Genomic DNA, 23,558 nt, shown 5'->3' with positions numbered 1-23,558 from the left:
CCACTAATGAATTCTGATAAATGTAGAAATTATCTCTAGATTTTACTAAGCCACTTCAGCTCATTACTTTCACTAGAATCTTTTTTATATTATTTTACGAAATTACAAGTATTATTTTTATTTTTATCGTATATACTTATTGACTTGGTCAAAGACACATAAGTAATGACATAGTTGTGAATACTTCATCAACTCATCATCATCTCATTATATCACCAATCCACCATAGCATAATCTTTTATTTTCTCTAGTCAATTTGTATGAATTACATATCTCGCTCGAATGGTAAGTATTTCTTACTTCCAAATACCGATCACCAAAAAGTTATTTTCGATAAACCCTAAGCTCAATCATGATAATTTGAGCATTTAGTAAACCTATCGCGAGAATTTGTCAATCAAAAATTGCGGTAAAAAAAAAAAGAAGGGGGAGGGCATTTCATTGCACAAATTGCACTATGAAGAGGTGTGGTGGACAAAAAATATTATACATTACAACTCTGCTGTTTCAGAATCTCCTGGTGAACACAAAGAATCAAAGACTTGAAAATTAAGAGCAGGCTGCAATTTTCCTACTGCTAATCTAAATAATGCCTTTGACACAATAAAAGGGAAAATGAAAAACAAAATCAAAGCAAATAAGCTATTGTACAAACCAAATATCATGTTGCACCAGCAAACTCATGATTCAATTCAAACGGTACCAACAGCCGTCTGTCTGTCTCTCGCGTTCTGGCAGCAAGCCACCACTGTTGCAATCTCTTACACAGCTCTGTACAGTATGTACCCACGGGTGGGTGGGTGTACTCGACAAATCTCTTCACTGAAGACAACCCATGCCTTTGTCCAATAATCTTGAAAATTGAGTGAAACTAGAAATTAAAGCTCTTCTTGAAGAGAGCTTGCACCTGGTATATTTCAATACAACATTCGCAGGTACAACTACAAATTCCTCAGAAAGAGAAGCAAACTGCAAAGGACAAGCAATCCTTTAACCTCGACAGAATCAGAAGAACACGTTCATATAGTGAATTGCTCTTTCCCAACCAAGCCCCTCTCAGCAAACAAGTTAAAGATCGGTTTCTCTTCACATGTATAATCACGTTTCGGTGTGGATAAACTCACTTTGACCTCATAATATCCCATTTAAGACCCTCTGATAATAATCATATTGACGAGTACGCCACGCATCCAAGCTACTGCTAATCAAAGAAAGTACCAAGGAAACACATTGCTGGCAAAGACAAACAAAGCATAATGATCAAGTAGATGATAAAAATAAGGAATTAATTAATTTCAGGACCAGTAACAAACCTCTTCTGTTAAACTAAGATGAAATCTCTTTCTTAGGTTCTGAATTGTTCGGGGACCACCCTTGAAACAAGGGTAACCAGAATCCTGATATAAAGATCAAAGTGAAACAAATTCTGTGTTATTAGGAGATCAATGTATATATTCAATAAAGACGAAAACGTGTTTGACAGAACAAGTATGCTTAGTAACTCAATCACATATACAACAGTCGAGCTAAATAGGATTGAGAACAGGAATACAAGTTGTGTAAGCCAATCCAGGGAAACAACATGGCCCATGCCAATCAAGGGAAACAACATGACCGTGCCCAGATGGTAAACAAGAAAATAGCTCATCTCAGAAGAGCCCTTAGACTATCGCTCATCCAACCTTCACAAACAACTTTCAAACTATCATTTCCAGTACTAATCCTGGAAACAAAAATTGGGAAGAAGCTAGAGATTCATTAAGACATGCAAGATATATCATAGAGTTTCTTCTTTCATTCTATATATAGCCTGTTCAACTCTAAAGTAAGCACTTTTTAAATAATAAGCTTCTGGCTTCTTAGAAGTTTGGCTAAACAAACTATTAATCTCACTTGTGGATGTATGATGCTTAAGAGATTCTGAGATTCTTTGTGATGATTTTGCTTTCTCTTATGATAGATCATTCTGTTTAACTTTGGATTAAATTTGTGTTCCTTTCTGATACTTCACGAGTAAAAAAAATAAAGAAGAGGTTAAGAAAAAGATGAGATGAAATGAACTGAAAGGGAACCTCCTCAACCCATTTGTAAACACAAGCGAGTTACACACCCAAGAGGATTTTAAAGTATCCCCTTTTTTAAAAAATAGGTAACTCAGGATTTTAAAATATTCCTTGTCTGTCACCGGCTGTGCAAGGTTTTAAATGGAGCTTATAATGGTACTGAACAAGTTTTAAAAGGTTTAGATGCTCGGGTTACTTCATAGTACCGTTCTACCGTTCCATACAACTTGCCTTCCACTTAGTTTGACATCAAGTTCACTTAGCCTATTATGACACTCCCCCAATTCAACCATCTTATTTTGTTTATGACAAGCTTCTTCTGGATGACTAATCTAGATATATGATTATTCCCTGTTTTGACACCAAAATCTCATCAAATATGACTTCGCCGTTTTCTTATAATTGTAAGTACACTTGCAGAGTTTATATAGAACATACTTTTTTCTGCAAATAGAATGCCATGAACATCACCCTAAATACTATTGGTTAGCCCATTCAAAACCATTTGAACAAGCACAAGTTTAGGCAGATCCTTCATCTAAAACAACAGTTACATGAACTGCCTCTAAATCTCCTCTCTCTGTTGTCACACTTGTGAATAATCCCTCATACATATCCTATACTACAGTTGAATGGATTTCTTTCTTTTCAAGCACCATCAAAAGGCATCTCTGCACTCCATCATATGCTTTCTCTAAGTTAATGAATACTATATGGAGATCCTTCTTCCTTCCCAGTAAATTTCAATCAATTTTCCCAAGGATATACATTCTTTGTTGTAAACCCTTGGTCTTCTCCTAATAGATTAACTCAATCAGTATAAATTCTCTATGGGTAGAAAATAGAAAATGAATATGAGATTTAACTGTTTCTCCTCTATTGCCAATTTTATGAGACACAAATGGTAGCTTCTTGATTCTGTTTATGACAGTTATAAGATCTTTATTTATTTATTTTTGAGAAAGTTAACTGGTATTATAAACAGATAAGTATACCAATAGTGAACTCCTGTGGTAATTCCATCAAAAGTATAGAGGATTTACCAAAAAGAATCTAAACACGCATCTCCCTCATAAATTATCTAAGAATAGGGTGATGTCCCCCGGATCCTAGGAAATAAATAGATACACCAAAAGTAAAAGACTAAGAGCCCGTTTGGATGGGCTTAATAAAAGCAGCTTTAAAAAAGTACTTTTGAAAGTGTTGAAACTTATTTTTAAAATAAGCAGTTATGCGTTTGGATAGAAGTGCTGAAGTTGTTATGCCAAACGTGAAAAGGGAAAAATAGAAGAAAGAGATGTTAGGGTTTTATGGGTAATTTGGAGATTGTATAAAAATATTAAGGGAAAAAACATAAAAATATGGTCAACTTAAAACAGCTTATAAGCTAAAAAAAAAAAAAGCACCCCTACCCCAGCTTTTAACTTTTGGCTTAAAATAAGTTTTTTTTAACTTAAAATAAGCTATTTTGAGTATTGCCAAACAGTTAAATAAGTCAAAAACCAGCTTTTAAGTCAGTTTGACCAGCTTTTAAGCTGAGCCAAACAGGCTCTAAAAGGTCACTAAACAATTCATTTTAATGCTTTGGAAAGGGATGCTCTTGTTCTCAAAACATCTCTGATTTCTCTCACTCCATATTGTCCACCAGATGCAGGCAGCGACAATCTTCCATCTCTCCTTGTGTCCTATTTCCATCTCTATTCCAACATGCTAGGACTTATGCAGTATTTCTAGGCATGGTCCATGTGATACCTCTCATGTTAATGAAATAGTTCCATAGTTTCTCAGTCATTTACAATGCAAAAAAAGATGGTTTATTGTCTCTGTCTCAGATTCACAAAAAGAACATCTGGAGCATAAGTCCTTTCCTCTTTTCATTAAGTTATCCTGAGTCGGAACACATTGTCTTGCAACAAGCCATGTGAAGCAAGCCACCTTATGTGGTATCTTCACTTTCCAGATCATCTTCCAAGGCCACATATCTTTGGTTTCAGTTGAAATGTCTAGTAATTTATAGGCTGATTTCACGTTGAACTTGCCATCTTTCTCCAGCACATACACCCTCAGAAGAAGACAAAAGTGATGCTCCCAACACATACCCCCTTAAATAAGAAGTAACTAACATCTTCAGATCATCTCTTGATACCGTGACAAGTCAAAGCAGTATACTTAATTTGGGATATCGAGGAGCAGTACGTAATTTTGTACTGCATCTTTGACACTTCTTTTTCTTGATAGGTGCATCTTTGGTGGTATTTTCGAGATCCAAAAAGAGTAAAGTTGGAAAAAAGTCTTCCTTGATAAAGGCTTAGCCTACCAAATATGGAAGTCTAAGATACTGAAAAATGGGAAGTTTGCAGCATCAGAACTACAGGACATTTCTAATCCTTTCCTACTTTTACAAAATTCCCCCAGTCCCCGTTCCACCATCCATTAGTAAGTGAGATTCATATATCAGAAACAAAGGTTTTACATATCAGGATCTACCTGAAGCATCTCGACAAGAAGAATTATACGCTCTGCGTGCTTCCGACATGTGAGAAACCCTTGGATGCATAGAACCTGAAGACAGGAAAAAAGGTTTAAAGCACAAAAAAACAAAAAGAAGTCTAGATACAAAATACATAGTAAACAATATTTTACTTTGAAATAATCAAAGAACTCGCTTGGAACTCCTTCAGCATCAGAATCCATGATCTAGCACAAATCAACCACAACATATGCTGAGAAACTGTATCAAACACCTCCAGAAGATAAAATAATGGGTAGAACTAAAAAGTTAGACATGAGATTTTTCAGCAGCACATACCTCAAGAAGTTCACGTGTCAATTTAAATGGTGCACTTTCAAAATTTACACCTCCAGGTGAATTAGATAGCATGAAACCAAAGTCAATGTGTATGATATGTCCTTCTTCGTCCAATAGAAGATTTCCGTTGTGTCGATCCTTTATCTAGCAACAGAAGCAAAAAGACTGGTCATCATTGCAATACCTACTGTACTAGGAAAGGTTAATTTTGGAGAGATTCAAAGTAGCCACATTACGAAAAATCAAAGAAAAAAAAAACAGATTTCAATCATGCAAAATTATTTCTGGAACCCTTGACACAACAAACATTTGACACTGAGAAACAAGTGAACATTTGAGTTAGTGTGTCAAAAGGGAGTATAAAATAACTCACTACACAAACTCATGTTACAAGTTACATCAACAAATAGCACACAGCCATTACTTTTCTTTATAGCTATGTGAACAATGTATTAAAACAAAAAGAGCACAATAATTGCATTGTGACTTGTGACTACATTATGATATCCTTACATGTGTATCTATTTCCATATCCAGGAACCTTAGAAACAACTAGTTCCGACTAATCAAATGTGAGAGGAAACTGAGGAAATCTAAAAGATGGATATCCACACCATATGAATTCTTCATGCTGCACCTGATGCTAAGAGGGATAAGACAATGGGCCTCAGGTTGTGAATTCTCTCTTTTGCCTTCGTAACATCTGAGATCCCTTTCTTGACAGAGGCTCACCAATATCATGCAACAATTATGATTGTCATAAATCACAATTAGTTGATTAATTGAATTTGAACTAGAGACAGTATCTATAAAGACTTCTCCTAGGGAATCAGGAAAACTTTTGGGCCATGCAACCCATGGAAAACTAACATTTAGCATTTCTTTACACATCACGACATGTCATACTCTTTATCCTTGAATAACAACAGCACCACTTTTTCCACCATTCTGACATATACTACCATGAAACATTCTCATTCTTAATGGAGAGTCTGGTGTAGTATAATGTAAATGAGACAGATGAGTCTTTGTGACAAATATACAGCTTGAAGAAGAAACCTAACTGTTTCTGGCTTTGCAAGGCCATAATCTCCCTGCTTGTCCATTTTCTGCTATTTGATTGTGTTTTAGCTCTTCCATTCCGTCCCTTACAATTAAATATTGCCCAATGCTTTTTAGCTCTATTGATTGCATTCGGTGCAAAGGGAAAATTTTATTGTCTAATCGGCAGTTCCATTTTCATCTTTGAATTACCATGGAAGTTACAGATGATGACAGCTGTCGTCAAAGATATGATGGACTATACCTGTTTAGTTGAGCTAGGCTGTCAAGGGACGGAGAAGAAGCAAAGAAAGGAATGTAGCTCCTTTGCACTAATGTGGTAGTGCAGAGAGGGAAACAAGAGAGCCTTGGGGAGGAGAGCAGTAGAAATTACTATTATACAGATGAAGGGGGTAGTCTATGTTTCTTCGTAATATTCAGCGCACCCATGTAATCCCTGCTAGCTTAGATGTCTGGTACTTTCTGACTTAATGTAAAAATCATAGTCTTGAATAGGTTCTCAACTTCTTGTTTACTACTTGAATACCAGGTTTCTCATTTGATCAATACAAGTGTTACTTCATCAGAAAAATTCAATCACTTTCAAGACAAGTGCTGGCATCCACATTTAGTTTTATTTTTCTTTCAAACACATCTTTTCCCAATTTTCATCTCTTATTTTCAATTTTTATGGGGTATTGGGGCACAAGAAGAGACTAAGATGTCCGATTAATAATGAAAGGATATGGCTAGCATGTAGCCCATGTAAAATGGATCTATTTTGGTGAAACATATTAGAGAAAGAAGCATCTGCTGACAACAGAAATATATGATCTGTGTTTTATGCTTCTTAATGCAATCATAAAATTATACAGAGACAAGTCATTCAGTTCACCTGCAAAAGGTAGCAAACCAGAGAATATCCAGCCATGCTTTCAACAAAATTTCTCTGCATGTACGAAAGACAAAAATGAGTCTTTTATTTTACAAGTCCCTAGCCAAAGTAAAATTACGAAAAGGAAATTGAAATGCGAGCTAAGCAAACCATAAGAGAGAGAGCCTTAACTATTCAACTAGAATTGTACAATGAAGCAACTTAAAATTGTTGGAAGCATTAACTTATCATCCAAACTATCTCCCAAGAGAAAAATCCCTTTGAATATGAAAGGCTAAACAACAAAGATACAACTTAATTTAGTAAAACTAATTGCAGTCATTGACTAGCTAAGTTGCTCGGACGCTACAAAATGATGCTGGGCCCGTGTCGCATCCTCCAAAAATACACTATTGTTGGATGATCTGACACGCACCCGTCGACATTTTGAAAGAGTCCGAGCAACATAGTTGACTAGAGCACATCAGTCCATAATTTTCTTCTATACACTTATTACCCAAAATACAAGGAACATAAAGGACAACTACTTGATAAGGAGCGCTTCCCTCATTATATACACACTTTTATTATGTTTCTAAGTGAAGCGCACAGGAGTCCCCAAACTTCGACACTTCTGGCACTTCAAATTAATTTTAAAGCGAGAAGAAAGAAAGTAATAAGCCTCCCAGAGAACAAGAAATGAGAAACAAAGCATGCCCTTTGAAGTAATGTGCACAATTCTCATATACAAAATTACAAATGTTAATTTTGTAATAAACATAATTAAATTCAATATCTGATATCTCACGATGACTACACTAGACCCAAGTCCCAACCCAAACTAAAAGTAGGTGCCATATGCTATTGAGTAGCAATAGCTGAATATTCCTACATGAGAGGGGTGACAATGCAAGGTAGGGGAAGGAGGAGAGGCCCAATACAAAGGTCAGCAAGAAGGCCAATATATATGGTAGAGGAAGGTGGTAGAAATTAAAGGGAGAGAGGTCTAAGGACTGCACTGGGGCGGTAGGTGGATAAAGTGATGGGTTAATAAAAAATAAGAGGATAAAAGTGGAGAAGATCAAGAAAGAGGATAAGCAAGGACTATTACGATTTCCTCCTTCCCCAATATAATAAGGCACAGTGTGAGAAAAGATTCATCAGAGTGGGAACAACTACAACAATAGAAAAGGCTAGTGTAGGGTGAAAAAACACTTTAACCAAAACAGAGCCAACTACATATGCAGCCTTGGTGGTCAGGTTTACTCGGTACATGTGCTAGTGGGAGGTAGCAGGCACATGGTGGAAGCACAATCTGGCCCAAACACTACCATCACTACAAAACTATTTTTTTCCCTTTTTCCTTGGTTCAGTAAGGCTTCCAACAAGCTCTAATCATGCTTCAATTAGACACAGAAGACAATTATCTAAAAGATCAACACAGAACATAAGCACTTAGTGGGTTGCTGTACTACGATCAACTCCAATAAAAAGGGGGAAAGTACAAAACGAAGGCGCCATTAAGAAATTCAAGACAGTACTAAATCACAAAGGCTACAAGCTTTTCTCATTATGACGTTTACCTGGGCAAGCTTAAAGGTTGGAGAATTCTCCAGATACTTGGCAACATAAAATTCACGTAGACTTGTGATGTGAGGAAATCTACTTTTAATAGAATGAATTGAGGCCTGCAGAACAATGATTAAAACCGATGTCACGAATATTCACAACCAATAAAGAACACTCAGGTTATCAAGAAAAAAGCAACACTTTACCGTATCTGGAATTGTTTCAATTAAAGCAGTATAAGAGGATGTAACTAAGACTTCATAAGGACGCAACCAAAGCGGCAGACCAGCTTCCTGGAAGATATCTACCATTTCAAAATACTCAAACAATATGAGTGAGTAACTTGAGAGCATAAAACAATATTCAAGGTCAACAGTAAAAACATGGATCTCACTGACATTGGCATATCTAGGAATGAAACCCTAGCTATAGACCTAACAAATGCAGGAGGATGGGGAAAAAAAGATCACTCTTTCGGTAGAAAATACTATTTTTTTTCAGAAGTATCTTGGGAAAGAAAGCCGTCTTGTGAGCTAGTAAAGACGTAAAAATACCGAACAAATGACTCCCATAATGAATTAAGGTAATTGACAAATAACCATAGTATTTACCAAAATCATTTGCTGAATTTTATTATTGTCTTGTTTCATTTTTATCTGTATAACTGCTCCAATACTATTCTTTATTTTATACAACTCTGTTGTCACATTAGTTCAAGGTGAGTTAAATATGATTTTCACTAGAATACTAAGAGTTCTACATTGCTTTTGTATTTACAGAGTAATTTTAACATTTTTCAAATAAAGAAAGACTGAGATTGCAAAGACAGGAATATACAAAAGAGCACTGTATGCCTCATACCAATAAAAAGCTCAAAAAAAATAAATGTGAGTCCTAAATCTTGGTAAAAATAGACTTGTTGGATATATAAAGCCAATTATTTTACATATTTTACACCAGATAAGAAAATATGTGCATGATGATTATCTATGTGAATAATACCAATTAAGTAATATATCTCTGCTGAAGGAACAAAACTTGCAACCCAAATCCCAATTCAACCCGTGAGGCCTCTAGGCAAGGTTGAATATCTACTCAAAATAGGCTACTTATAGCGGTGGTGTTTGGACCAACTTGTGCACATCCTCAACTCTTCCATGCGGATATCTACTACTTATCACCAATACAAGTATTGGGAATTTTTCTCACCAAACAGAAAGATTGCAGAACTCATCCAGCAATTTTTTTCTTTGGGGATTGAAACTCTTTGAGTGCGCAATCATCATGTTACTTGAAGAAAATGGAGAAAACCTCAATATGATAAAAGACCGCCTAGCTAGATAAGCCCTCAAATAATCTGACCTCTTTTAAAAATCACTTGCTTATGGAACAAATGTTACTCACACATACGGCTCTGCTAACCAAATGTTTCAGTACTACGCATCATATAGTACTGTATATTTGTGGTGGCAAGATTTGATTTACTTGAATTCCTCATTCATTTCTCTAGGCAAAGTTTGTAGTCATCAAATTTTTCAGAATATTTCCTTTCCAGCGCTTGTTTTATGAATTAGTTCTTTCTATTACTAGATTACCGTATTAATTATGTCCTGTTCTACATCACCTATATTACCTTGCGTTCTAGTTTTTATCAACTTGATTTCTTTTTACAAAAATATCCTGCATCCAAATGCATTTCAACCTTCTAATTTTAAGGTCTCTGTACTGAATATTTTAGAGCAAATGCAAAAAAAAGTACAACAAAAAACATTCGGCATAAGATACTAAACACACTTCATAATAACATTATGAACAAAATCAAGTTAAAACCCCTATCCAAAGTCCAAACGCTGTAGCACGAAAAAAGATTGAGCGGATATGAGTCCCATGACAACTGGGCCCATATGCTCTCTTATTTACAACTGTTCATGTTAAGGGAAGAGTTCTAGAACTCTACTAAATTCAATTCAATAACTCGAGGTTGGGGAACATTTTATAATGAGCTACCCCCACCCCTCCCCTACCCCTACCCCCACCATATAATATCAGATCCTCCTTACATATCCCCTCATCCAAAAGTTGCTTTCGGTTCGTTGAGACAAAAAAAATGAAGCAAAAAAGCCAAAGCTATCTAAAAACAAAAAGGTACCGCAAAATAGAATAGCAAAAAACATAACCTATAGAGAATGCCAATAATTACACAAGTCATAAAAATGGAAGATCTTTGAATCCAAGATACTTACCGTAGAAGTGGGAGATAAGTTGTACAGCAAGATGCTCTTGTCTGCAATCATCACCACTCTTCACGATGAACTATATGAACGCCAGAAATTAAGCATGTTAGCTGCTATTAAAAGAAAAACATAATATGATATTGAGAAACAATTGTACATCCCCGACAGTACAGAATAAAAGGAAGCAGCAAAGATAATAAAGAAAACTTTGTGGACTCACAAAATTCTTTAAACAATCAATTATCAACTTAAATTTGTCTCACTTCATCCCTGTTTTTCTGGTGACAAAAGGAATGAATAAATAACAAAGATAAGAAAGGCACAAGGAAAAACAAAAAACTTGTGGGAGAAATGCTTGAAAATTTGAAGGTTCTCATGGGAGTTTGACAAGAATACTCAGCCTAATTATGTGGGTTCTCTCCCTTACACCTGAGTGAAAATCCAAATGTGTATTCAACCTGACTTGAAGGAATTATATAAAGATGGAGCACAAGTATTTTTGGACTTCGAAACATGCTTCAGGTTTTATGATTTAGCAAGGCTAAGATCTTACTGGACTTCTTTGATATTATGTCTTTGTTCCTCTGCCGACTCAGGTGGCAAAAAGGTTGGATAATAGCAAAGAGATTCCTATGACAAGGCAAGAAGGAAAACAAGACATTCAATTTGGTAGAACAGGAACCGTCGCAACTGAAAAGAGAACAGGAAGTCTGGGTAACAAAGACTTGAGAGCTCAAAGTACCAGTTTGCAGCATAAATGGCATTGGAGATTTAACAATGAGGATGGGATTTTATGGAGGTAGGTTATTGTAACCAAATATTGCGCAACTCTTCAATTAAGGAGCAACCACAATACATGCGGCATCTGGAGACATAAGAGCACACTGGGACTCCTTCCAATCCAAGACCTCAACAGTATTTGGAGATGGCAGGAAAACGCAGATTCTGGCTAGACCAGTGGCCCCTAAAGGAATAATACCATCTTTGTACACTGTGGCACGGAATTCTGAAGCTCTCTAGTTAGATTATTGGATTGAACAAGGCTGAAACATCAAGTCTAGGCACAATACCAATGACTGTGAAATGGACAGCTTATGTCCTGATGTCCATCGCTTCTCAGAATGTCATAAGATCCCTCTCAGTTTGTGGACAGATACTACACAGTGGAAATCCAATATCAAAGGAATGTTTACTGTCAAATCTTGCTACCAGCAGCCAAAGCCCACTGTTGCTGATAACTGGCCTTGGAACTGCATCAAGAGAAACAGATCAGCACTGGGAGCTGACTGATGTGCCTGGTTGGTAGCCAAGGAAGCCAACCTTACGCACAAGAATCTACAGAAAAAATGGGAATAAACATCTGCAGTAGATGCTGCCTTTGTCAGAAACAAAGTGAGGATGGCAAGCATTTTTTTCCTTCATTGCTCTTTCACCTTCCAGGTCTGGATCTTCTTTTTTAACATTCTGGGTGTTGCTTGGACAATGGCAAAGACAACAAAGGAGCAATTACAATGCTAGCACTTGAAAGGATTGCGAAAGACGGGAAAACTTGGATGGTCAGTAATAGGTGGACAGTCTGGAAGGAAAGGAACACGAGTTTTCGAGGCAAATGGAATCTGTAATTAGCATTAAGCATAGATAAACATCTTCACTATTTTTGGTGCAACCTAGCTATTTCAAATTATATAATACGTTTAGCTGAATATCAATGAGTTACATTACCAATGAAAAGATCGCTAGAAGGAGCTGAAACCCATTATGTTTATATTATGTCTATTCTTTTAACAGGGAATATGTATATATATTATAAGTAGATTTATATGTGTATGTCTGCATGTCCTAATCATTGGCAGCCAATTACGAGCATCAAGTAGAGAAGCTAGCAATTTGACCAAAGATCAACCTCTCTTTATACATAAGGCAAGCAGACATGTCATACTAACTTATCAAAAATTACGAAGAAAATATCAAGGAAACAACAACAAAAATTAGATGGTGGGACTCACAGATCTCAAGTCCCACCCAGGTAATTTCCCATAACCAGAGCATTTGCGTATTCTTTCCTTCTTGACTTCCCAGAGTTCTCCAGAAAGTGCATCACTAACATTGGGAAGACCACCATTTGTGACCTGTTTTCAATGAGATTATCATGCACGTGTAATTATAGGTTCTATTAAGAAGAGGAACAACATCTGACAACGTCTCTACCTTAGGTTGTGCATCAGATGAATCCTGACCAGCACCTTTCAAAGGTAGTCCAGGAGGTGCTTCTCCTTTTAATGCAGCTAACTGTAAAGAGAACCATGTTTGTGATTTCTTCATGTATGGAGAAGTATCAAAGGAACAAGTAGGACTCATGAACAAAATAATCACGAATGGTGATATTTATAGAGCAACAATTCTCCCAAAAGATGAAAATATCAAACAAACAACGGTAATCATCTTTCAAAAGAAAATCCCGCGAGGGAGTTAGTAGACATCACATGAGATCTCAAACTCAATGAGTAACAAGATGCTTAACATGACATAAGATTATGACCTATCTTTTGTTTGACAAAGAATAACAGTGAATCAACACCTAAAATCCGCTCATACAGCACTCAGTGACATTAATATCTCCACTAGAAAACAGCATAGAAGAAGATAATGTTAAACTAATAAATTCAACATAAAAAGCTCCTCAATTTCATAAAAAATCCAGTTTCAGTTCTCACCGGAGCAACTAAAACTAACAAAAATTTGCAACGATGGATCAGAACTTCAAGCTCTGTGATTTTGGGGGCGTGGTTTATCCTTACCTAATGGCTCCCAACAAGCACCATATTATCCATTATCTTTCTCCACTAACCTTAGATTTCTAAGAAAATGCAACTGCTTAGCAGTGTGATCCTACTACCAAAACTGATGGGGGTGGATAACTGGATGTTCACCTGATCCCCTCCTAATAGTTCAAAACAGCAGCATATCCAGATATAACAAATAAATGTCCCGGTGACTTAGACATACATCTTTGATGTCTTGAAGCATAGATATGAAGGACAATTGGTCATATAGATGCTAGACCATAAGAATTAATGAAAAGACGATTAAAGAAAGACATTCACGTAATTCACGAAGATCAGATAATACACTTGATCTTATCCAAAAGGCAGTACTGCATCTCATGAAGTAAAAGAATGTTCACGTATGCAGCAGAGATGAAGGTTACCTTAACTTCCTCGATGGCTACTGTACTGGGAACCCTTCGATGCTCTTTCTTTCTTGGTGGTTCCTGGTCCACTATATCCTCCATCCTAACACCAGGATCTACAGTCAAGACAACCCGTACCCATTCTGAATCAATAGCATCAGACTTCAATGGAAGAGATGGGACCTCTCTGCATTTACTATAACTTTCTGAAGCAGAACCAAGGCTGCAATGATCTATTGCAGACTCTGATTGCATCTCTACCGAAAAATTCACTCGCACAAATTTCACTTTAGTATCCCATAATTGAGCCATTGCTTGGTCTATGGCCTGAGATGCAGACCTTGACATTCTGTCATTGTGATTGTCCTGTCCTGTCCAAAGAGGATAAGCCCAAGGAGGAGGCTTTGGCAATAGAACATCTCCATTTGCCAGAGGGATCCCTCCCTTAGATAGCTTTTGAGAGTTTAATGTGTCTTTTGAACTGTCATTTGCATGTAAATGAAAAGGAAAGAACAAAAATGAGGCAGTGTAAACAGAATCAAGCCTGTTAAAAGTAAGTCTATCTTTGGTTCATAAACGTTATCAACTTACTTGGGGCTTTCACATTTTAAAACTTCAACACATATCAAATAAGGAGCCTTTTCTCTTGAATTCAAGAGAACCGCTTCATCTTCAGGAATATGAAGAACACGATACATCCCCTTTCCCATCGGAAAGCACACTCCTGTAGCACATGCAAGAAATTAAGACAACAAAATTGAACCTAAAGCTGCAAAGGAGATATATCTTGATTGATCTGAGAGTAGCAAAGGGATATATTTTGGCCAAATTTGCATCCACATGAACTGAAATATAAAAGTAGGAAAACTGTCATAGCCCACATTACATTATATTGTACAATCTTAATCCACGAGACTCGCTGACAAATCGAAGATTTTGACTATCTGTTTTATGTCTTCAGAACCTGTTTTTTTACCTGCTTTTACAGGTAGATACACCATTTCATTATACTTGATCAGCCTTAACACTCAATCTGCCTGAATTCACGCGACCAACTAAAATGGTAAGACATTCTATCTTCAAATATTCAGACTAATACTCCTGATTTCCCGCTTTTTTTACCAACAAGCAATACAGAAGGTAAATAAAACTACTTTGACCTCATACAACAACAACGATGCCTCAATAATCTAAACTAGCTAGGGTTAACTTAGGCTATATGAATTCTCAATATCCATACCACTCCATTTCGACAATCTTCATTCTGACACTCAATAGTATATATTAGGTCTCTCAGACACTAGTAACTTTTTATACATTTTCAGTTGACGTAGAATTCTCAAAAAAAAAATTCTGGGCAAATAATAAACCTAACGTAAGTGGCTCAAAAGGTTTAAGTCCTAATCCAAACAAATTGACTATATAGATCTTTCACTTCCAATGTGTTCTATTCTTCGCTAACTTTGTATGAGTTCCAAGAGGCTGTGTATGTAAGTCTATAGACAAGTTCCCTCCACGTGCGTTGACCGCATGAGCTAATTATTTTTAGAATAAAGGATTGGTGGTCAAAAATAAAGTTCTCTATAGTTTCTAAATCAATAATGTTTATATCAAGAAGACATAATATCAATCTGAAGCTCAACAGAAAGTTAATCAAATCAACAACAACAACAACTACATACCCAGTGAAATCCCACAAGTGGGGCCTGGGGAGGGTAGAGTGTACGCAGACCTTACCACTACCTCGTGAAGATAGAGAGATTGTTTCTGGAAGACCATCGACTCAAGTACAACAAATCAAAGTACGTACAAAAAGGGAAAATGACTGAAGAAAATATAGCAACTAATACGGAAACAGTAACAACAACACAATAGTGCAAAATAGTGCAATAAATGAAACACCAAAAAAACAGATGGTGGTAGAATGCAAAAACACGACTCTACAAGAATAAAGTTAATACTAATCTTTACATTTTCAAAAAGAAGGTTAATACTATGACAAACACCACTAAGCCTAAACCCTTCAGCAAGCAAGAGAACACTCTACTACCCACTAACCTTCTACCCTACTCTGCAACCTCCACACCCTCCTATCTAAGGTCATATCCTCATATCCTCAGTAAGTTGCAGTTGCGTCAAGTCATGTCTAATAACCTCTCTGCAGTACTTTCTCGGCCTACTCTACTTCTACCTCTCCTCGCACCCACTATATCCTAACCTCAATGCTTTTTTTTTATCAAATCAGCCTTTTTAAAACAAATTTTTATTTTTTATTGCTAAAAGGTGACCTCATCTGAACTAACAGCCCTATAGCTCATGTTCTGAGAATTTGAGCATGTGTACCAAAAAAAATTTTAGAACCATTTAACCTACATTTCATTGACCTCCACGCAATTCAAAGGGGTGAACCATTAAAGGAAGGACGATGTTCCGGACAATGGATGCATTTTCTGGTAGAACACTACAAAGAAAGAAGAGATGACAGGAAACAAGATCCTCTAATAGGAAAGTTCTTCAGTGAATAAAAAAGTTGGTCTAATTGATTTACACCAACAGAAGCAACTGTAGCCAAATAACTGCTTTGCACCAAATAATCATTTTACACACCAATGGATGCTTCACATTTAACAAAGGAACCGTAAGGAAAAGGAGAGGATAGGGGTGAGTTCAATAATTTTTACGAAAGGAACATGTAGTCCCCCTCTTACGACTTAACCATCACTTGAGTGGAGCGGTACTACTATTCAGAGAACCGCCTACCTGCCTTTGCAGGAGAGGAAAGTAGGATGCACCAATGAACAAAAAGACATCTCTTGTTTCCCCAAAAATTAGGAATTAATTCAAGGTGAAAAAGTTAAATAGAAAATAAAAAGAGATAAAAAAAAGAAAAAGAAACTCAGAAATTATGAAAGTTATCCATGAAAGTTAATTTTCTTATTTCAAACCAAGTTCCTTGAAGCATTTGTGATGCCAAAGAAGAGACTCGTTAACAAGATAAATACTTCACTCGGGTAGCAGATCACCTTGCAACAACATTTAATCTCTCAAACCTCTCTTTAAACCAAACAGAAATGATTGTGCAATAAGGAAATGCACCTTATGGACACACTAACCATTCTCAACACATAACAGAGGAATGAAGCAAGATAATGGCATGGAAAACACAAGACGACAAATCCCAACAGTTGCATTAAACAATCATGTTGAAACCGACTGCTCTTCCAATACACGATAAAATAATTACATCTGCAGGAAGTATTCCTCCAATTTTTTATGCCTTAAAGTGGAAATCCATCTCAAAAACCTCTCAAAACCAAAAAGGCAACTGAGATAATAGATAGAAGAAATCAACACTAAAACATTTGTATTGTAATCTATAAGGAAATGCAAACAGTTGACTCATGCATTAATTTCTTAGTACACGTATACCTCCACTGTTTTGAGCATCCGCTAGATGTGCATTGATCTCCACTAATGACTATAAGCAGAAAAGTGAAGGTCAGTGAGAGGAAGTGCTAACAAAGGTATACCAAAAGAAATGTGAAATATAACAAGTTAAAAGTAGGGCCACCTCACAAAGAGCACTTTTTCGATCTTCGACCGGAAACACATCTACTAGTCCATAAGAAGTATCGCTCAGTGACTGCACAAAATCAAGTGATTGGTGATAGGCCCCTTTCCGAAATTGTGACAACCCGTTATCTGGAAGTGGAGGTTTTGCATTTAACTTCTCATTCTGCTTTGGGGAGCCAGGACGTTTCTGCGGAATAAACATTACTTGAGAATTTCCTTTTTAAATGAAAAAACATTACTTGAGAATTTAGTTACAATTACCAGCATACTGTATGTCTTTTTTTATGATAAGGTACCATCATACTAAATATATCAAGCTGGTGTAAAGAGCCTCACATGAAATATAAGTGCATCCATAATCTAACAAACACTGCATCACATTTCCGTCATGTCATTACAACTCAAAGCACTGTAGATTATTGCAACTAAAGAACCATTGCATTCAAATGACTTTCTACAAAGCTTAATAGTAGTGATAATTTAGCTATCATTGATGTGTTACGGTCATGAAAGAAAAACTAAATGGAATGTCTATATCTGGTAGCAGTATTCACAGTAAGGTCATGAGTGAATTGCAACAGGTGTTATACATGTGAAATGGATATTGAAGACACAATCACCAGTTTTTGCCGTCGTCTTCTGTTAGCAGTTGTAAAGCTTGTTATAATACATTTTTGGTGTTAACTGTTAAGTAGGCAATATCTGTTATACTCAACGATATTCTTTTGCATGGAAAAGCAAGGAAGATGATCACAGAAAGCAGTAGATTGTGTGGGTGCATAATACCTCTGGACGCCCCTGTACTTGACACCATTTACTCAGTGCACACCTGAACCATTTTTTGTCCAAATTACCCCCCTATTGGAACTAGTTGATAGCCTCAACCTCCCTAACCAATCTCACCTGTGGTTAGTGAGAGTCACGGTTGCCACATGGAACTTTTCAGCAAAATATATTATTACCTTTTTTAACTCATTCATATTTGGAATCATCTAATTTGGGCCAACTTTGTAATTAACATGGCTACAACTCCCATTATTAAGGCTAAAAACTTTTTGATTCAGCAATAAATAGAGGAGCTTTAGCCAAGTTTTTTAAAAGAAGAAAAAAATAATCAATGCATCTAAAGAAGTAATAAAAAGGAATACACAATTGGGGTAAAATATAAATTGTACATTAGGAAGCAAGAAGAAATACACAACTAGAACAAAAAACGTTTGTATATGAAAATTCACTTGGAAGCTGATTTTTTTTTCTTTTTCTTCTCCCACACGCCTAAAACAGAGTGTATCCATGCTCTTTTCCCCAACAACATCCAGCGATTAAGGCTATTAAAGTTTTCAACTACAATTCTTGCCTTCTTGGATATTCATGACTAATAAATAGTCCAGGGGTGCACTGAATAAACATTGAGGGGTCCCGTTGCGTTATGCCATTATGGGGGAGGCTGGAAGGGGAGGAACCTAAGATGATTTGAAGACAAAATTGAAGCTAAAGATAGACTAGAATTCTTTTTTACATTTTGGTTTAACATGCAAAATGTGTATGAACAGTACATCTACTTGACTTTCTATGCTTCCTATTGGTGAAAAGAGAACTATATTATTTTATTTTTTGAAATAATTAAAGGAAACTATATTTTTAACTACTTTTTCGATAAATCAAATTTCATTAATATCACACAAGTCTGTGTCATAAAATATCTAGCTTATCCGTCCTCACAAAACTATCCTGGTCACTGTATCAACTAAAAGCTAGGGTGTTCTCACATTAATCCAAAAGAATCCATAAAATAGCAAGATTCTTTCTCATATTCTGGAACATTTTCTTATTTCTTCCATTCCAAATTAGCAAGAAGATGCACAACAGTATAATTCTCCATACTAACTCCCTTTTCTACCCACCCTCTGAAATCTCCAACTGTAATTGCCGCCCCACAGTTCTTATTAACTTCCATGAGACATTAAAGAAAACCAGCAATTCTTCATGCTATCTCCCTCTGTCTTTCCCTGGTTCTTGATTGACAAAAAACCATGGTGTTTAGCTAACAAGTTATGACAAGGAACATCTCTCCAATCATAAGAAACATCAACAGGCATCTGCAGTTTGCAAAGTACTGGTCTACATGTTGAAACTAATAGCAGGAGCATACAAGGCATAACATCATAACCAATAAGTTGTATATAACACTAAAAAATTCTACTTCAGGGCTGCAGGGACAACTTGACTTTGCAGGTGGGCAACACCATTTATCATGTCAAGGCATAATTATGGTTTGTTTTTAAGGAGATAAAATATTAAAAAGTACAACCAGGCATAGATTCTCAAGACAGAAAATTAGTGTGTGGCTGGTTCAAGGGAACAGGTAAAATTAGCTTCATCCTTCTCTAGTTTCATCCTCCTTTTATGATGTATTATCACTGAACTTTTTGAACTCATCATACACAGTATAATCCCACAAGTGGGTTCTGGGAAGGGTAGGATGCATGTAGGCCTTAACCCTACCTTTGTTGGGGTAGGGAGGTTGTTTCTGATAGACGCTCGGCTCCAAAGAGATGTAAATTTGAAGAACGGATAAAAGAAAATACAACAACAACATAGCATAATCGAATAATAGAAAGCATAATTGAATTTAGGGAAACATGCAAATGAACACCATACACCCTGGAAAAATATCCAAAACAAAACCTTTATGATAAAATTTATGTCTGTTGTTATATCCTTAAAGCCACCAACCATCTGGTGTGTTGACGGTGGAATGAATTCTATATAGTTTAACATCAAGTGCCATAAAGTTAGTGAGGTGATCAAGTCCAATGAAACTTTAGCCTGTAACACTACCACGCTAAAACTTGGAGCCAAAATCAAGGACAGAATTTCCCTATGAAATACATTTAAAAAAAGGTATTTCAAAGAACATCTAAGACACGTATTTAGTCTTTACTGATAAAATTCACAAGAAACAGGAGGGAGGACACCGATATACCAGACTTGAAATAATTCTATTTTTGAGGATACATGAGGGGGGAGATAACTGACATGCCAAGCCCCGTGCAAGTGAGTAGACACTAGACAGATTTACATATCGCACTGTAAATATACGACTTAGTCCTTTCCTTGATTTAGTTACTGAGGGAGTTATCAGCAACTGACAGAAAGTACAAGCGATTTCAGTGTACATACCTCTTTGTTCCCCTTTGAACCAAAGAGCTCTGAATCTTCAACTGAACGGTCACGATCCTTAAACAGCTTGCGGAAAAAGTTCTCAGTTCCAGGACTGCTCTCAAGAAAACTGCCACCATTACTGCTTTCATTTGATGCTGACAGTTTTGAATCCTCTGGATGCACTCGAAATAGTCTACGAAACAATGGAAAATCTGAAGGCTCTTCTTCCTCACCATTTGCATGCCTCCTAAGATCGTCATCAGCCCTGTCATTACCATCTTTCTTATCCTCAAATTTTTCCTTAAAAATCTTTTTGAAGAACCCTTCCTTTTCATCATCTTCAGAACTCCTTGTTGATTTTTCAGGTGTTTCATTCCTTTCTCTTACATCCTTCTTCTCCTCAAATTTTTTGTCCTTTAAAAACTTCCGGAAAAAACCGTCTTTTTCATCATCTTCAACAGGTTTGGAAACTACTTTATCCTCCAAATCATTTTTATTATCACGAAACATACGTTTGAAAAATCCATCTGTACTTGAGTGCACATCCTCATCATCATCTTTGTTGGTACTCAAAAGCCTCCTGAAGAAACCATCCTTCTCTGATTCCTCTGCATCCTTATCCACAGATTTCCTAGCATAATCATCTTTACTATTACTAAGAAGTCTGCGAAAAAATCCATCTTTTTCCGACTCCTCTTCATCTTTGTCCACTGATTTCCTACTATCATCATCCCGACTCTCTCTTAAAAACCTCTTAAAAAAACCATCCCTCTCCGGTTCTGCATCATCCTTTTCCGCTGATTTCCTCACGTCTTCATCCCTACTATCCCTCAAAAGTCTCTTCAAAAAACTATCTTTTTCTGGTTCTTCATCATCCTTCTCCACGGATTTCCTGAAGAGCAATGCATCTCTTACTTTTAGACCCGGAATCAACTTCTTAAAAATCTTATTTTCCTCAGGCGACGATATCTTACTTCCAAGACCATCATCCTGTGGCAATGAACTCCCTGAGGGTGAAAACGACAGAGCCCGCTGTACAGCTGGTGGTGAAGATGTCAAGGATAATAGCTTCTGTTTTGAAGACAATAACTTATTAAGCATCTGATTCTTTCCCAATAGATTAGATGAAGTGTTTGGAGGTTTTATCAAAGGTGGCCACTCACCCATCAAAGTAGCAGCAATCTGACACTTCTCCTGAAGCCTACTTATCCCCTCATTATCATCTGAATCCTCCAACTCCGCCATCAAAAACCAGTGCACTTTAAGGGCAATATGTAATGACTTAGAACACACATCAATCACAAACTTATCCAACGAGGGGCTCGGTTTATGAACCATCATATACGATATCTGAAACAAGTAGCTCTCAATGCCAGAAAGTGGCAGTGTGTACATTCTATTACACAAATAGTCCCTAACACCAGGATGATCATGCTTATAAAGGTAGCTGACAGCGATCCACTCACAGAAGAACGCAGAATCAAAGAATCTAATAAGCCAACCACTCTCTCCAATATCCTCACTTGTTGGGATTGTCCGAGTTACCTCCCGAGGTGACTCGGCCGGCTCTCCTCTCGTCAATCCCAATAACCTCACCATTGTCAAATCATCATAACAATCATAAAACCCTAAAACTCAAACCCTAACCCTAGATATTTCTTCCCAATTAACAGCTCCTTTGAATCATATGCACTTACTATATACACTAACCAATTCAAAATTCGAAATCGTAGCAAACTTCAATCAGTGGAAATTCAAAGACTTTCAAGCTACTGAATTAACTAAATTCCGATCAAATCACTAAGGAGAAAATCAAAGGAACTTCTTTTAAGAAGAAGCAGAGAGAGGTATTTTGAATTTTTTTCTTAATAAATGAAAGGGATCCGACGAAGATATCCAAATATATACCGTCCCACGACGGTAGAACGGCGTCGTATCACCTCGATGAAGCTCTGCGGTCGTCGGCGAAACCAACCCAAGGGCGGAGGTTGGGGGTGGGGGATGGAGCGAGGTGATCAGAGGCGTATTATAAAAATTAGGTGTGGAAGAATGCAGGGTTGGTGCTAACGTGCGCTGAGGGTGTTGGGTGAAGTTTCAACTTTCAGCCTCTAGTGAATAGTGAGTGGGAGGGTACGTAATTGACGGGAAAACAGAGCAATATAGCAAAAGGCGATATTCAAAATATTACTAATTAATTAATTAGCGGGTGTTTGATCGTAAAAATTGTGAAATTAAAAAAAAAAATTATTAAACTTAAGTTGACAATAATATTTAAAATTTGAAGTTGTTTTTTCATATTATAAATTGGTGTTATTTTTAAATTTTTGTGAATAATTGAGAGTGAAATTTGGGTAGATAGTTTTTGGAGTTTTCGAGTTTTTGAAATTCAACTTCAAGTTGAATTTTGAAAATTTGTACTATGTTTAAATATTTTAAAATTGAATTGAAAAATACAATAATAAGTATTGATAACATTATCAATGAAATCTTACAAAGTGAGGGCATAAAGTGTACGTAGATCTTATCACTACCTCTTTGATAAATAGAGATTGTCTCTGAAAGATCCTCGGTTCAATCAAATCAAAATAACAATTGCAAAAAAATGATTGTGGAGAGGAACATGACAACTTATAACAAAATAGTGCGGAGAATATACGAAAGGAACCATAATAATAGTGTGTGATCATCTAGACATATGAATAGGTGATATCATATACCTAAAGCCCAAATTACATGACTAGGCTGATATTACAATCGACATGGTGTTACATGTTACGACCAAGTCAATTATGTGAATAAGTTAGTAATATGACAACTCTTAATTGTCTATCAATCTTAATTATACCCTTATTTGTGACCTTTATACCCTTCTATCTGGAATCGTGTGTTATTAGCTGAAGATACGCCATATCTTGTCTAATCACATCTCTCAATACTTTTTTGGCGTACTAGGTTTGTCATTAATTCCACTATAACCTCTCACTTTTGGGACATTCACACATGCCCAAATCATATTAATCTCATTTGCATTGCCTTGTTT

General features: G+C 36.5%; 1 protein-coding gene across 2 annotated transcripts; it reads right to left on the bottom strand.

Moving 5' to 3' along the window:
- Nucleotides 1-436: 436 nt before the first annotated feature.
- On the bottom strand, nucleotides 437-22,716 carry LOC101248349 (phosphatidylinositol 4-kinase beta 1-like). Of its 2 annotated transcripts, none has more exons than XR_011212277.1 (16): nucleotides 20,537-22,716; nucleotides 17,352-17,540; nucleotides 17,210-17,258; nucleotides 14,372-14,504; nucleotides 13,799-14,261; nucleotides 12,799-12,879; nucleotides 12,597-12,719; nucleotides 10,600-10,669; nucleotides 8,563-8,660; nucleotides 8,371-8,475; nucleotides 6,809-6,862; nucleotides 4,873-5,016; nucleotides 4,707-4,794; nucleotides 4,551-4,625; nucleotides 1,314-1,397; nucleotides 437-1,233 (listed from the first exon to the last, which is right to left on the bottom strand). XR_011212277.1 is itself a non-coding variant. In XM_004249855.4 (16 exons), exons 1-16 carry the CDS (start codon nucleotides 22,115-22,117, stop codon nucleotides 1,132-1,134), a joined length of 3,405 nt encoding a protein of 1,134 aa, XP_004249903.1. In that variant the 5' UTR covers nucleotides 22,118-22,716; the 3' UTR covers nucleotides 437-1,131. The 2 variants fall into 2 exon arrangements, 1 of the variants encoding a protein (XP_004249903.1); XM_004249855.4 differs by having other exon boundaries at nucleotides 4,707-4,760.
- Between the last annotated feature and the right edge of the window lie 842 nt (nucleotides 22,717-23,558).

This window comes from Solanum lycopersicum, chromosome 11, assembly GCF_036512215.1.
Source record: "Solanum lycopersicum chromosome 11, SLM_r2.1".
In the NCBI taxonomy this organism is placed as follows: domain Eukaryota; kingdom Viridiplantae; phylum Streptophyta; class Magnoliopsida; order Solanales; family Solanaceae; genus Solanum; species Solanum lycopersicum.
Note: the sequence above shows the minus strand (reverse complement) of the source record. Positions and strands in the feature narration are given on the sequence as shown.